This window comes from Epinephelus moara, chromosome 15, assembly GCF_006386435.1.
Source record: "Epinephelus moara isolate mb chromosome 15, YSFRI_EMoa_1.0, whole genome shotgun sequence".
NCBI lineage: Eukaryota > Metazoa > Chordata > Actinopteri > Perciformes > Serranidae > Epinephelus > Epinephelus moara.
Window position 1 is genome coordinate 6780013 of NC_065520.1, and position 15640 is coordinate 6795652.

General features: G+C 41.7%; 2 protein-coding genes, 1 long non-coding RNA gene and 1 other non-coding gene across 5 annotated transcripts in view; 2 read left to right on the top strand and 2 right to left on the bottom strand.

Annotated features, from left to right (window-relative positions):
• Positions 1-637: 637 nt before the first annotated feature.
• Positions 638-7302, top strand: gpr180 (G protein-coupled receptor 180). The gene is made up of 10 exons (XM_050063195.1): positions 638-864; positions 2478-2621; positions 2739-2833; positions 4516-4621; positions 4981-5161; positions 5533-5582; positions 6164-6321; positions 6461-6658; positions 6753-6830; positions 7001-7302. The coding sequence occupies exons 1-10, from the start codon at positions 726-728 to the stop codon at positions 7154-7156; spliced, it is 1305 nt and encodes a 434-aa protein (XP_049919152.1). The 5' UTR covers positions 638-725; the 3' UTR covers positions 7157-7302.
• LOC126401733 (uncharacterized) overlaps positions 5030-15640 on the bottom strand; it is a 15501-nt gene continuing 4890 nt past the window's right edge. The window contains exons 1-5 of one of the 2 annotated variants that reach the window (XR_007571118.1): positions 10674-10897; positions 6708-6805; positions 6145-6298; positions 5828-5925; positions 5030-5168 (exon numbers count right to left, since the gene is read on the bottom strand). This is a non-coding gene — a long non-coding RNA (uncharacterized LOC126401733). Of the gene's footprint in view, positions 5169-5827; positions 5926-6144; positions 6299-6707; positions 6806-10673; positions 10898-15640 lie in introns of those variants that run through there. The other variant, XR_007571117.1, reaches the window with a different exon arrangement.
• Positions 10277-10358, bottom strand: trnas-cga (transfer RNA serine (anticodon CGA)). The gene has a single exon. It is a non-coding gene; the product is annotated as a tRNA-Ser (tRNA).
• On the top strand, positions 11011-13152 carry LOC126401732 (small integral membrane protein 11-like). Its single transcript, XM_050063199.1, has 3 exons — positions 11011-11122; positions 12029-12244; positions 12649-13152. Exons 1-2 carry the CDS (start codon positions 11108-11110, stop codon positions 12215-12217), a joined length of 204 nt encoding a protein of 67 aa, XP_049919156.1. The 5' UTR covers positions 11011-11107; the 3' UTR covers positions 12218-12244; positions 12649-13152.

A 15640-nucleotide genomic window follows, 5' to 3' on the forward strand; every position in this document is an offset into this window, starting at 1 on the left:
AGAGGCGGGATATCTAGCGCATGTAGACGAGTTTATGATCTCTGATTGGTTGTCATGTCTGACGGCGAGAAATGCGCGCTGTTTGATTGGGTGAATTTTAAATCAGTTAAACTGTCAATAGTGCAGATTTGGCATGGCAACAGTGTAAAGTGAGCTACAATACATATGGAACTTCCAGATTGTATTTTCAAAATAAAATTATTTGTTAACATTTGGTAAAAATGTATTTATTATGAAGAATAGGTGCTTTTTAAAGTTTATTTACTAGTTTATTACATTTGCAAGGGTGAGTTGATGTTTTGACGTCACTCTGTACACCATAAATCTTTTCTTTTCTGTTTTATTTTATTTTACTTAATAGGATGCAGAGATTTGTTTTGAGGGAAATATGGCAACAAAGATGGTGTTATCGCTGGATTTCGAATTTATAATTAAGTGATAACCAAGCCCACAGAATTTTTCAGCTTTACAAATTATTATTAAAATTAATTAAAATATACAAACCCTCCCAATCATCTTTTTTTTTTTTTAATTAATCAATGCACTTAAACATCTTTTATTTTCTAAAGTGAGCTCTTATGTGAGTGCAGAAACACCTAACTTCCGGTCTCATGTCTGCTAACTTTGAACAGCTTGACGCAGCTGGTTTACTTCTGGCTTCGTGGCTCATTGAATCCAGTAGCAAACGTTTATTTGTCGGTAACGTCAAACTGCAGCGGGGGAAAATGTCGTATTTATTAGCCACACTTGTCGCCGCAGTGCTGCTCGGTTCTGAGGCTTTGGGGAAAACTGTGACGGGACGTTTTAGGAGCGAAGCGGCGAGACAGCAGAATGGCCAGTTCATCACTAAATTCATGTACCAAGGTAACGACACTGATGTAATGATGCTAACGTGTCATTCAGGCACTCACTGGGCTAGCTCATATTCACTGTTAATTTTTAGCATGGCGTAACAGTTGTGTTTTGAGCCATTTTACTGTATTGTTTCTGTTTTATTTTCTCTTTTGGCTCTTGTTTTATTGCCACTGGCTCATCAATGGGTGTAACTAGGGTGTCATCACTACTTTATCTGATTATATCTATCTTACATCACTTTCAATAACCTGAGTTTGTCCATCCTCTGTTTCCGTATTTGTCCCACTTTAAAATCACAGCAATCTCTTCCAGCATCAGCAGTTATTAGTTTTATTTTGAGCATTTTCTGAATCAGGGTGTCTTCATTCAGTTATTTGCTTCAAGACAAGTTACACGTTGTAAATCAGCCTGCTCAACCAATACAAGTCTTCTCCTACCTCATCCAATAATCTGGACTTTCTACTGCCCTTCCAACACCCACCAAAGGTCCAAGAGTGAGGTCAGAGGTCAGCTGGATCCCACTGAGCTGATAGGGTCATAGGTGGATCATGAACCAACTGGTTCCTGGGCACAGATCTGCAGAAGGCACCACATAAGAGCACGACACACAGACTTTATAGTTATTTAGCTTCTTTTTGTTGTAGTTTTGCATCTCTTTGTAGTTGTGTGACTCTTTGTGGTCGTTTTGAGCCTCTTTGTAGTTGTTTTATGTATCTTAGTGGTCATTTCAAGTCTCTTTGTAGTTTCTTTGCATCTTTTTGTAGTCATTTTGGGTCCCTTAGTAGTAGCTATGTGTATCTTTGTAGTCCTTTTGAGTCCCTTAGTAGTAGCTATGTGTATCTTTGTAGTCATTTTGAGTCCAACAGTAGTTTGGCCCTATTTTTTTCACTTGCCAGAGTGGCTGGTTAGGTGACTTCATTTACTGGCCAAAATGTTCAAATTAGTCGCCTCTGGCGACTGGCAACTGCTAATTTTGATCCTTGTTTGTGTCTCTTTGTAGTCATTTTGAGTCCCTTAGTAGTAGCTATGTGTATATTTGTAGTCATTTTGAGTCCCTTAGTTGTAGCTATGTGTATCTTTGTAGTCATTTTGAGTCCCTTAGTAGTAGCTGTGTGTCTCTTTGTAGTCATTTTGAGTCCCTTAGTAGTAGCTGTGTGTCTCTTTATAGTCATTTTGAGTCTTTTTGTAGTTGTTTATGTCTGGTTGTAGTCATTTTGTGTCCCTTTGTGGATGTTTTGCCTTTTTCGTAGTCATTTGAGTCTCTTTGTGTCTTTTTTAGCTGTTTTACACCTCTCTGTAGTTGTCTTGTGTGGCTTTCTTGATGTTTTGCCTCTTCTGTAGTCATTTTTGTGGTCAAGTCTCGTCAAGTGACATTTTGCAGGTGAAGGCAAGGGGGACTCCAGACACTTTGCGCCTGAGGCCTGTGCCCTGATAGGCCCTTTCAGTAATCTGTCCATGGGTAGGGTGTCTTGCTGCCTCCAGCTGGGTGGATACTTAGTGGTGGGTGGGGTAAAAATAATAGTGGAGCCTGTGAGACCATTTTTATTTTGCTGCGACTAACTGTATGAAATCTAATAAATGAAGACGTGTCCGACCCTTGTCCCGTCTCTGTCTCTCTTTAGGTGATAATGGTCTGTTGGTGTGCAGGCTGGACAACTCTGCTCTGGCTGCCGAGAAGGAGTCCAGACTACTGCTGTATCAGGATATGGACTCCACGCTGGACAACCTCAGCTGCTCTGAGAGGCTCGCTAAAGCTGAGTTCACCAGTAAGAACCAGCATTGATACGATGGGTGTGATGCAGCTGTATTGATTTTATCCTTGATATCCGTCCACACTGTCACCTCACACCACTGTGTTTGTCCTTTTTGTCCTCCTGCTTCAGTTTCTCTCAGTCAAGACGAACACAATCAGACGATCCCTCGTCAGTTCTCTCCTACATCATGGCGGGCCCTGTATGCTGACAGATATACATGTCAGGTAACTTCAGACATTGGTAACCCCACCTTAACAAACACATACATGGACATAAAATCTGAGTTGAATTGAATACCAAAGCTTAGAACAAATGGAGGAGGTGACTCAGGTTGTAACAGCCGCTGTGTACAAATGTATGAATGTGACTGGATCAGGGCTGCAACTGATTATTATTTTATCATCGATTAAGGTTCCCATTATTTTCTCAGTAACTGTTTTGCCAATAAAATGTCAGAAAATAGGGAAAAGAAAGATTTCATTTTTGCCAAACAAAACCTTACGCTCGTAGAGTGAATATCTCTTTGGCATTACGCAGTTGCAGCCCAAAACCTCCAACGAACCATATCACAACATCTGAACAGTAGACTAAACAAGACTGATGCTGATAAAGTAAAGCAGAGAACATTTAGAGAGGTTTTAGTAGAAGCATGTTACAGCAGGATCTCCATCTTGGTCATTTGTGCCATATGAAATTTTCTCTAGTAATTATAAAACTCATTTAATTTCACGTACATGTCAAGACGTGTTGAAGTGTTGCTCAAGTGCTCCTTAACATAGTTACGTCGTCACAGGCTTGTGTGTGTCTGCTACTTGCCAGAAACCACCTCACCTTGACGTCATCTAGAGTTTATTGTCTCATTTATAGCTGTGTGACTATAGTGACAGTTACAGTGACAGTTTTTAATTAAAGTTACCAACCATAGCTTTAATACAAGAGTTAATGTATTACCATGATTCAGCCACTAGATGGAGACATAGACCATGAAATGAGCTGAAGGCTGACGTACTCAGAGATGAGCTTTCTAGGGGTTATTTCCCATGCAAGGGATAGAGAAGTTGGAATATACACCAAAAATGGACTTAAAATAGCCTACAGTCTTATTATTCAAGCAGTAATGGATTTATGTGGTCAGATCAGACAACTTTCATTTACAAAAACAGCTAAAATAAGACATAATTTATGGCTATGGCTGTATTAGTGAAGTATATTTTTGCTCTTCCTCAGCTGCCAGGTCAGTGAAATTTGTGTATAGTGATTAAACACATACCATTGGAATCTGTTGAGCCTCAGCTTTGTGTTGGCGGTGAAATTAGCTATTGCAACCCATGCGCTTATGCACCGTTAGTGTGTTTTTGATATGATAATTATAAACTTTATTTATGTAGCATCTTTCAAAACATGGTTACAAAGTGCTTTACAAAACTGAATAAAAGACAAAGCAAACAAAATAAGATAAAAGCAGTAAAAACAGAAAACACACAACAGCAAAACACGTGATAATAAAGCTGTTAAAATAAAGGCAAATTCAAACAAGGAGGTTTTCAGAAGTGATTTAAAAGATGAGACAGAATTTGCCCTGATCTTCTCAGGCACATCAGTCCAAAGTTGTGGAGCTCTGACTGCAAGTTACTCGAGTAACTAAATATACAGTACACATATAGCACATAACAAAGTCACTGCCAGTGTGAAAACTCCAAATAAATAAATACACTTAACAAAACTGAGCTGGAAAAATAACAACAAACACCCACGCTTATACCAGCAGTAGTAATATTAATGTCAGGGTTCAGAATGTATGAAATTCCTTAATAATCTTTATCCATTTTCAGTACTTATATTGGTACTAAGAGCAGTAATTTGTTACTTCAAGCTTTCCTTCTCTATTTCCTGTCTGTCCCTGCAGGAAAGTGCAGTGATTCCTGCTCATGCTGATCTCAGTTTTACCATCTTGCTGTTTAACCCTGACTCAGCTGGGAATCCTCTGGAGCACTTCAGCGCGGAGGAGGCAGGTCAGAAATAAGGACGTTTTTTATTTTGATATATTAAAGTGGGGAATCCCAAGCCCTGATTTTTGTTTGACAAATCATATCGACCCTTTTTTCAGTCTAAATAGAGTCATCCAAAACCACTGCTTTATGCTTGTGTGGTGCTGTTAAAAAAGATGTTTGTGTTAAATATTTAAAGGGAAGAAAGTGCATACACATGCTGTCAAATCTCTGGTACTCTCATGCTGCTCACCTGTGACATTATAACAAGAGGTTTTGATTTGTTCAAGATGTAGAGACCAGTCCTGAGAGATCTGCATCATTTATGTGGGACAAAATGTTTCCTCTTGACTCATCTTATTCTCTCTCTCTCTCTGTCCCAGGTCTCCACAGTTTCTACTTCCTGCTGCTGCTGGCCTACTTCATCGCCTGCTGCATCTACATCCAGCCTCTGTACCAGGCTCTGAGGAAAGGAGGTCCCATGCACACCGTCCTCAAAGTGCTGACAACAGCGCTGGCGTTACAGGCCTGCTCCGCTCTCTGCAACTACATCCACCTGGCCAGGTAGAATCTGCAAATAAAGATATAAGGTTTCCTTTTCAATTTAATAGCTTTTAGTCCCAAAGAGGTAACACTCCAGCGTATCACAAGAAAAATTAACAGAATTAGAAATGAATGCACATTTGTGCAGCAAAATTAGGTTCTTTTCGAGCTTGTATTTCATCTTGCACATGACTGGAGCATTCACACCCATCAAGGCAGCCTCTTTTTAGGAAACAACAAATTTCTTACCAATTCCATATATAGTTTTTTAAGCAAGGAGCCTTTGAACTTTGCAATTAACACTGTTGTTTTGTTTCTTTTCTTTCTCCTCTTGTTATATATATAACTATTGCACTCTATTGTCTCCTGTTCCCTCCTCTTGTGCTCCACAGGTATTCCAGAGATGGTACTGGTATTCCTCTGATGGGCAGCCTGGCAGAGTGTACGTTGTCTCTCTCCATCCGTATTTATATCTACTTCTGAAGCTTGATTCAGTTAGGGACTGTGCCCACCCTCAACACTGTGCCCACCCTCCAGTCTCCCCAGAAGCTTGAGCTACAAACACCCTTTAGCATTGTTAACTGTGTTACTGATAGCTCCATTAGCATCGTCAGCACAGCAAGCGGTGCTAAGATACCTTACAATGCTAAAGGGGTTTTGCTGCTTAAACTGAAGCTGCTTACTCACCAGGTAAAGCTGGGGGGAGATCGAAGGGTGCCCACCATGTTTACACAGCAGGATGGCGTTGCTGCATAGGCGTTCCTTACACATGATGCGTTCAAGAACTGTCAGAAATGTGGAAATCCAAAGATAATTTCTGTTTTTACAGTTTTTAGCGATGATAAATGGTGTCATTTTGTTGATTTTAAAAGAAAAATTGCCTTTCAAACCTGGCTGTGTGTTTTGGGGTTCAGAGGGTACTTAAATAAATACAAAATACTACAATTAATTAGGCATTAGATTCTCTAATTTGTAAACAGACAAGACATTAATTTGTTAATTACCTTTTTGTTCCCTGTGCAGTCTGGGATATGGTGTCCCAGGTGTCCATGCTGTACATGTTACTGAGTCTGTGCATGGGCTGGACTCTGAGCCGGGGCAGGAAGCCTCAGTCCAGACCTCTACAGTGGGAACAGTCTCCGGCGTCCACGGCTGTCGCTGTAGGTGGAGTCGTTATACAGGTACGCAGGATTACACTGAAAACTAATACTTCAGGGTGATAGTGAATTTGAATGTAAATGAAATGTGGTAAGATATGGTTCAGGTTGAAGTTATCCTGTATACTAAAAGACACTGACAGTGACACGGTATCATTTTCAGGGCGTGTTGCTGCTGTGGGAGCAGTACTCCGAGACAGAGAGTCAACATCACAGCTACCACGCCCAGCAGAGTCTGGCAGGTCTCCTCCTCATGGCTCTGAGAGTGGGCCTGGCCCTCCTGCTGGCCTCTGTCCTCTACCAGATCATCTCCACCGAGAGGAGCACCCTGAAGAGAGACTTCTACCTCTGCTTCGCCAAGGTAACATACACAGCACACTAATGTACCCTCAAGACACACAGATACTCACCGACAGTTCCTCAGGTGGTCATGTGGTGTTCCTTGTGTTCTGCAGGGATGCTTCCTGTGGTTCCTCTGCCATCCCGTCCTCTTCCTCATGTCGGTCATCTTCAACGAACACCAGAGGGAGAAGGTTTGAACACACTAACAAACCACATTTGAAGTGTAACTCATTAATAAGTCTGAGCTGGAGTTTTCAGGTAGGGGAAAATGAGCTTGAAGCAATGTAGTTTGCCTGCGTCGCCACAAGTTCTTTGGTGTCGGTTTGGTGTGTCAGGGCCTTAACTCTCTCCCTCTCTGTAGGTGGTGACTATCGGTGTGATCCTCTGCCAGTCCATCTCCATGGTGATCCTCTACCAGCTCTTCCTGTCTCGTTCTCTCTACTGGGAGGTCTCCTCTCTCTCCGCTGTGTCTCTGCCGCTCACCATGTCCAGGACGAACCACAGAGGGCGCTACTGAGCGCATCCACTGTCACACACACAAGCCAGGGAGAACACGCTGTGACACGGAGGCTTCACCTCCCGCTACCTGCCACTGTGTGCGAGGTGGGAGACCTCCTGAGCATGAAGACAGGAAGTGCTGTAACACTGCAGGGACTGTTCTCCTTTACTGTTACTGTTTCCTGGGAGACAAGTAGCAGCCACTAGCAAGCAAGTCAACAGGGAACTACAGCTCGGGTCACTAAATGACCAGAGGAAGATATTTACAGTAACACCCTACCTCTAGAACCAACATTGACATTACTGAGCAGGAGGAGAGATATTTAAAGCAGGACGCCAGGCTTTCTGTGACACGCTGGATGTCAGAACTAACAGCCAAAGTACAATTTCAGAACAAAACACGCATGATGAAGCTGGATTGCCAAGATTCAGGATTTTAGGATGCATCTGCACATTGCAAACACTGACTCGTCATCAGTGTCGCGGAGAGATTATTGTTTGGACCTCAAGGACACGGCCCAGGATCAGGATCAGATCAGAGGGGTTTGTTGCATCCGAGGAAACTTCTCTGCAAGGACACAAATGTGCGTCTTTGTGCTCTTGGCTTCAGTCACTATTACTATAAGGGAAAATACAAAGCACAGGGAAGCGTTACACCACTGATTAGCTGTGGTGTTAGGGATGCAGGAAGGGTTCTAGTCATTCAATGAAACTTGGATCAGATCGCCATAGAGAGAGCTTGTAAGTCAGATTTCAGTAAGGCTGTTGTTATTCTGTGTTTTTCTTATTGCCAACAAATCCCATGAAAAGACAAACACAACAATCACCCTCACCTCACCTGAAGAGGTAAATCTTCAGCAGCAACTCAGTACTTTCTGACCTCTCAACTGCAAGTCCAACATGTCAGAAATATATATTTTCATTTTCAGAATCAGCTCAGTAATTTCCAACAGCTGGGCACTATAGTTTTTTGTAAATGTTAGTTAAACTGGAGTAAATGCTGCATTTGTTTGGGACTACTTTCAGCTGTGGATGGATACACATTTGGTCTCAAATGCACAGTTTAAACAGAGTCTCTTACCTTTAATTACACTACATTTTCTCCAAAATAAGTTCTCATGGTGGTCCATTAACACAGGAGGGACTTTGCCTCTTGAAACACTGTAGGCTCTGGTCTTTTCACAGGATTTATTTACAATAAGAGAGCAGATTAACATGCGTTGATTGATGGATCAGTATGTGGTAAGATTGATATGTTACTCTGGATGAACAGATGGAGGTGGAGAGTGAACTGGATGGACTTACAGATGGATGTACTGAGGGATGGACAGATGGAAGTGTGGAGGTGGTTACAGTATGTCAACAGGTAAAGTCTCCGAAATACAAAGGATGAGTGCGCTTCTGTGTTTGCACATGCAAAGTGAGCCAAAAAATCAGTGTGTGCTCCCTTTAAGTTATTTCTTTACTCTTGACATGAGTTTACGAGCTGACAGCATGTGAAACCTTGAAATCATATGAACTTCATGTAGCTGGAGACACACTGCATGACATCTTTCTTTAATGTTTTATTTTCCATTCATTGCACCCTGAGCTGGAGCGCTCTGCCTGGGCCAATGATATTCCCGATTACACACTTACAGCCCGGTGGGAACAGACCTGCGGGTTCATTTAGGACTGACATACAGAGGAAAATAAAATTCCACTTCTGAGAGCTGACGTAAAAGGTGACCTATTTATTATTCATTGTGTATTTATTTTTTAAAGTGAATGTAGGTGTGTTATCTGGGCAGTATGTACTGTACGCACTGTACTGTCTATTTTATTCAACACTATGACACTCCTAGTCTAGTTGGGAAACAACAAAATATTTGGAACAACATTTAGTCCTCAGATTGTTTCACATGGATACGGTTCAGGTTATATTCGTTTTAAAAACAGGAAAACAAGTTCTGTCCAGTCGTTCCATTTTTTATTTTTGCAGTATTCACACTCCAGTGTCCATATGTCACATGTATTTATTTTCGACACAACCCAGCCTGTGGAAATTTGGGATCTGTGATCATTACAGCTGTAATAAAGCAAATGTAATAAAATACATTTTGAAATAACGTAGCTAATCTTAAATGCTTGTGTTCTGGCTAATGTTCTTCATGATGTTATGCTGGTTTCATTATTAGAATATACACCAGTCATGGGGCCATTTACTTAAACTATGGAGGCAAAAAAGAGGCACAAGTATTTTAATTTTAATAACCACTGAATACTTAATATTGAAATGTAAACACCATTGAATTTATAGCATTGATTTTTTTTTTTTTTACTTTGAAAACAAAACATGTACCTGAATTTATTTCTGCTGAATTAACCTCTTTGAAATTAAAATATGAAATATATTGATTTGTAATTTCAAAAGCTGAATGTTAATATATTATATATTATTATTATTATTATTGTAATCAGATAGTTTCACGTCTGTTTCATTATGTGCAAATACATTTTGAGGGTACCCATCCACTTCCTGATAGTACATTTATTTGACAGACAACATCACAAGATTGACCACTTTTTTGTGTGTGTGTGTGCAATAAAAATATTTATACACTAAGATTATCCCCCACAAGGTCCATGTTAATGGGGTAGTATATATGACACATGATGGTAGGAGCTTAAGAACTACCAAGGAACACAAAATGACTACTTAGAGAGGTAAGTAACTACAAAGAGTCTCAAAATAGCTCCAAAGAAAACACAAAATGACCACCAAGACACAAAGTGGCTACAAAGAGCCCCCAAATGGCTGCAGAGACACAAAATAACCACTAAGACACAAAACAACTACAAACAACCTCAAAATGATGACAAAGAGACACAACATGACCACAAAGAAACTTAAAACAACTACAAAGAGCCCCAAAATGACTACAAAGAGACAGAAAACAACCACTTGAGACAAAACCACCGACAGGGATATAAAAAAAGGACGAGGCTAAACAACACCGCGGTCAAGCCGTTAAACACCTATATAGGCTGAGTGTCTTGATGCTATTTAAAACTCGTGGTTGGGCGTTCTGTGTGCCTGTTGTCTCATCATCTGCCCATCAAAGTAATAAAATGTTCAATGTAAAAAGCAACGAAAATTCGTCACGAACAGGATTCGAACCTGTGCGGGGAAACCCCATTGGATTTCGAGTCCAACGCCTTAACCTCTCGGCCACCGTGACTACGCATGTCTATGTGGATTCAACTTTGTATATAATCATGCTACATGACAAAAAAAGAATAGGTATAAATATATTATTACTATTATTATTATTATTATTATTACACATTGCATAATAGAGAATTTGAAGATACATCGCGCCGTGTGGGACGGGAGCGCCATCTTGAGAGGTTCGTACTCTGTTATCTCTTTTACCAAAGTGTACGCAGTCAGTCCAAAACGGAAATGATATGCAATGTCCGAGTATGTGAGTCGAGGACGTGCATCGGGGTGAATATGAGCCAAAAGGATCCAAAGCTCCAATATTTAAAACAACCTTTTAACGAGCGATAATGACAGCATCTTCCATCCGCGTCTCGAACTTTCAACAACATGCGAGTCCTTCAAGAGAAATGATGCCTTTAAGTGTAATGGGAATGCAAATACTATAACAAAAATACACAATACAATTAACATTGAAAACTAGTTTTACAATAATAACAATGCAGTTCAAGAAATTTTTCATACTTAAATTCATATCTATCACCGCGAACTGCATATATATGTTAATGCCACAATGGTGGATCATCACTTGAAGTTCCTAAACTAAAATATTTGAGTCCATCTGTTACATGAACGCAGCACTACTTACGTTAAACAGAGCCTGCATTTCAATTGGCCGGTCACTGCAAGCCCCGCCTTCTTCAGAAAGCATTAAAACCTCTCTAGCTGTCAAAGTGAAGGAGAAACTTCTACACTACAGGCGCCATAATGATTAACTGGAAGGTAAATAAACTCTAATTTATGATTTTATAGATACATTATGCATGATTTGTTAATAGTGTAAAAGCTGTTTCGCATGTGGTTCTCTAATAACGCTTAGGTTGTCTCACCTGTCACTAGCATAATGCTAACGTTGCTACAGCTGAGTGAGTTTGTGTGTCTCGTGTTATCTGCCACAACTGTCACAAATTGGTTATATAATAAAATAGAAGTTTTTGTGTATGCCTTTCATGCTGTCTCTCTGTCCCGTAGTTTGGCTCTGTTGTTGGAGTAGCCGTGAATTTTAGGCAAATATAAATGGGAAACCTTTGCGACAGTCCGCTTGGAAATACGTCAAGACTAACCTTATGATTAAATTGAGATTAACGGCTGATGCAGTTGTAAAAGGTAAAAAAATAAATTAAACGTGTTCGTATTGATGGCCTGTGTGTATGCCGAATTAGTCTCTGTACTGTAATGATTAGGAGCAAATCGTGAAATCTATCATGCGTTACCAACTTCGGTCAGTATATGTTGCAATTTAAAAATTGTCACTTTTTTGAACGAGGTCTGGGCGACAAAAACTGTACCACTGCAATCCCAGAATGCACATGGTTTGCAGCTGCTTCTCTCTTTCACACATCTCCTCCTCTCACTGTGACCAAATTAACTCCCACCTCCTGCTTGAACAGCTGAGGCCACTGGTGGATAAGAGGAAAGGGGGCGGGGGAGAAACAGATTCAGGATGCCTGAATGTTCCAGAGCTGTCTTTTTCTTCTTTAATTTCCTATGGACATAAAGTAGCTCTTTTTTTCTGCAAACATTGGTAAAATTCTTATGTTTGGAAGAAATGTGCTTTGCTCTCTATAATTTGTCTGGAAGCAGAAAAATGCATAGCATTCCTCAAACATAAACTCTGCCTATCCGCAGGCTTTGGATAACGTCCCCATCCTCCTGTACATCCTAGCCCTGAAGACACTGCTGCTGTGTTTGGCGTTCGCCGGGGTGAAGATCTACCAGAGTAAGAAAGCCGATGAGGCCCTGAAGAAGCAGCAGGCTGAGAAGAGGAGGCTCGCCCAGCAGACGCAGGAGCTCATAGACAACAAGAAGGAGGACTGAGCAGAGGAGAGAGGCAGCTGTACACAGGTATTGCACTGTACCACGCCATAAACATACAGGGATGCTTAAGTAATCAGCTGTTTTACAGCCAGTAGTGATTCATTCATTATACTGTTATACAGAACGGCTTGAAACATCTGATTATATTGGAGATATTTTATTTATTTTACTTTTTATCGCACTTAGCAAAACTGGTGACTGTACGGCTGGCTTTTTAGTCACATAGCCAACTACACCAATTAAGTATTTACCACACACTGTTGCACCCAGGGGACACCAACACTTTGTAGATTATTCATAAATTGACAGTGCTGCTTGTTTCAGTCATGGTGGTCATTTTCAAAGAGGTCATAACCACATGAAGTAAATATGTCATATAGACCGATTACTGATTGTGATCCATCTCACTTAGTTAAATTCTCTCTCTCCAGGGAAACATGTTACAGACCTGAGCAACAAGCCGCTGTCTCCACATACGAGCCAGATGTGTGACTCTCAGCAGCGGGAGGACCGTCCTGTGCTTCAGGAAGTGTTTGTGGTTCGGGTACCAGTTTTATATATCATGTAAATGTTTGACTGAACAGGGTTTTTATAAAATGAAATTACATCAATAACCATGTGGTCTCACTGCAGTGAGACTGAGATAAGGGACTGTTGTGTCTTTTAAACGGACATAAAAGAACCACAGCAGGCTCAGCATCAACATAGTTTTCCCCAAACATCCACTCCTTTCTGGGCCTCATCCTCTGCCTTGTGTATACTCTTATCTATCTGTCTCGACACTTGAATGAGCTCCACTTTGTACACTGGATAGTGTAGGATCAAAGCATGTCAATTTCATCTGTATTTATTCTGTAATATTCCTTGTAAATTGTGAACCAACTTTGTGCCAAACTTTTGTAATTATATTAAATAGTTTGTTCCACATGCTACAATGTTTGGTTTGCCTTTATTTCCCAGAATTCCTGGAAGTATGTAACTCCTTTGCTCCTTTGTTTCGAAGCCACAGCGGGGTCACGTTGAGTCTTCTCTCTCAGCCATAATATGTTCCAGCATTGTGAGTGCAGTCCAGATATCACTAAACCAGGGTTCGCACGGGTCCTTGAAAGTTTGACGGGGTAAAATCAAGGCCGTAACAATTTTTCTAAGTAGACAAAAAAGACACGTGAAATTGCCTGAATTTATACATTTTTGTGCCAGAATAGGCTCTGTTTAATAGTTGTCCGAAGCCTGCTACTTCTCAAAATGAAAATCCGCAGTTTTGTAATTAAACTAAATCCGTGTCAGGAACTATGCAAGAAAGTAACCCTACTTCCTCATTTTGTTAACTTAATTTTCTCGTATCTATTTATTCATATTTTTAAAAGTGTTTTTACTACATGATCTGTCATAGCCCACCACACCGGTGTTTATGGCAGTTTATACTCCAACTCGAGTCTACCGGTCTATTTTATATATTTATTGGTAAATACAGTAATTTTTCATCCTGTATACTCCTGTTTTGACATGTTTGCCCTGTTTTTCAAAGCTCTGTTTGTAGTAAAGTTTGTAGTGAAAAAGCTGACACCACTTGCTGTCTCCTATCAAAGTACTGTGTGTGGTTACCAAAGTATCATGAGACTCTTGAAATGGACCGTACCACTGCGCAGTGCAATAGGAGACATTAAGACGTCACGCACTGTTAATACAATGTTTTAGAGCAACATGGCATTGCTGGCAAAGTAATAGTTTATTTTCTGTTAAGCTGAATCAATAGGTGAGTTATTTATCGCCGTATATTACTGCAGGGATCACGTTTTACATCGTATTTTTATAGTGACTCCCACGCTTTAACATAATGGTCTAGCCCATGTACAAATCAGAGCGCGGCTCGAGTTTTTCTACCTGGACCCAGGTCAAACTACTAACTGTGCCTTCACACCAAACGCGATGGACGCGATGTCACGCTATTTTCTCGTTAACCATGGCTGAGTTAACTACCGTAGCTGCTCTTTATCTGTTGTGGACATCTGATTTGGATCGGAGACCCAAACGCCGCCGTGTCTGGGTTCACAATATCCTCCAGAAACGCACACAGCTGGGTGAAAATCATCACCTCCTGCAAGAGCTGCGTCTGGGTGACGGTCGTTTCCAGCGGTACTTCAGGCTGACGCTGGCCCAGTTTGAGGACCTGTTGGCCCTGGATATCAACACTGATTGGATGTCGCGGCACAGCGTCACGCGATGTAGCTTGAAAAGTTCAGATTTTTCAATTTCAAGCGACACACGCGATGAGGCGATGGACGCGTCATCGCTTCATCGCGTCGCTCTTATCGCCTGAAACGCGTCGCCCAAAGCNATTTTTCAACTTCAAGCGACACACGCGATGAGGCGATGGACGCGTCAGCGCTTCATCGCGTCGCTCTTATCGCCTGAAACGCGTCGCCCAAAGCGACATCGCGTGTCATTGCGTCATTTACATTGATTTTGAATGGAAACTTGTGGCGTTCATCGCGTCCATCGCGTTTGGTGTGAACGCACAGTAATTGAACCTTTGAGTCTTTGGGCTCTAGTTTCCCGGCGCAGCGCAGGTGGCGCAGGGTGGCGAACCCCGCGCAGAGCTAGTTTCGAGCAGCGCAACCCGAGGCGCGCTCAGTTTGGAAGTTTGGCAAACCGAGGTGCGCTGAGATGGGTGTGGCGGCGCAGCAGGGGGAGGTGTCGACAGATCCAGCTTGGCACAGTGACAGTTTCGTGCCAAAAGGCTTCGCCGAAGGTGCGCTAAAAGCTCGCCATCTGAAACCAGGTCTACTGTCAACGCAGGTGGAGCGCAGCCGGTGTAAGCTGAAGTTTGGCTGACCGGCGGACAGTGCGCACACGTCACCAAAACATCAGGCACATTAACAATAAAGTAAATAGCCACAAAACCACTATTCAATGTAACTATCTGCAATCAGCACATAAATGTATCTCTATATCGACTGTCCCGTCACATCTGATGTCAGATCAAAGGGGATTGCACCGTTTGGTACGTTTGGCACGCGTAATGGAAACCCAACCTGATTTGATTAACACAGATGCAAACTGCTTAGTTCACATCCCTCTCAGCCAACCACAAACAGCCACAGCATCAGATAGGGAGTATATATTCAGCATCTGTCATCTTAGAAAAGTCAAAAGAAAAGAAACAGAGTGAGACTGCGAGAGAGAAAGAGAGAGCGTGCACGCGCGCACGAGAGAAACGCAACACTAGGCTCGTTCGAGATGAACTGCACCTCGCCTGGAAAGTAGACGAGAGCAGGCGGCCGCAGCGGGGGGCGGTGACAAAAAGCCGCAGTGAAGTCGGACAGTTTCCCGACAGTTTCCAGCAGCCTTCAGTCCGTACAGGAAGTCACAGACACACTTACATCCTGTCTGGAATGATGTCAGTTCATTAAAAAAGTGATC

What these genes read in the sequence shown, in the direction of transcription:
- gpr180 (XM_050063195.1), top strand. Translation starts at nt 726, where the DNA reads ATGTCGTATTTATTAGCCACACTTGTCGCCGCAGTGCTGCTCGGTTCT. An exon ending in GATGGGCAGCCTGGCAGAGT is followed by an intron (nt 5,583 to 6,163) that starts GTACGTTGTCTC and finishes TTCCCTGTGCAG; the next exon opens with TCTGGGATATGGTGTCCCAG. An exon ending in TCTACCTCTGCTTCGCCAAG is followed by an intron (nt 6,659 to 6,752) that starts GTAACATACACA and finishes TGTGTTCTGCAG; the next exon opens with GGATGCTTCCTGTGGTTCCT.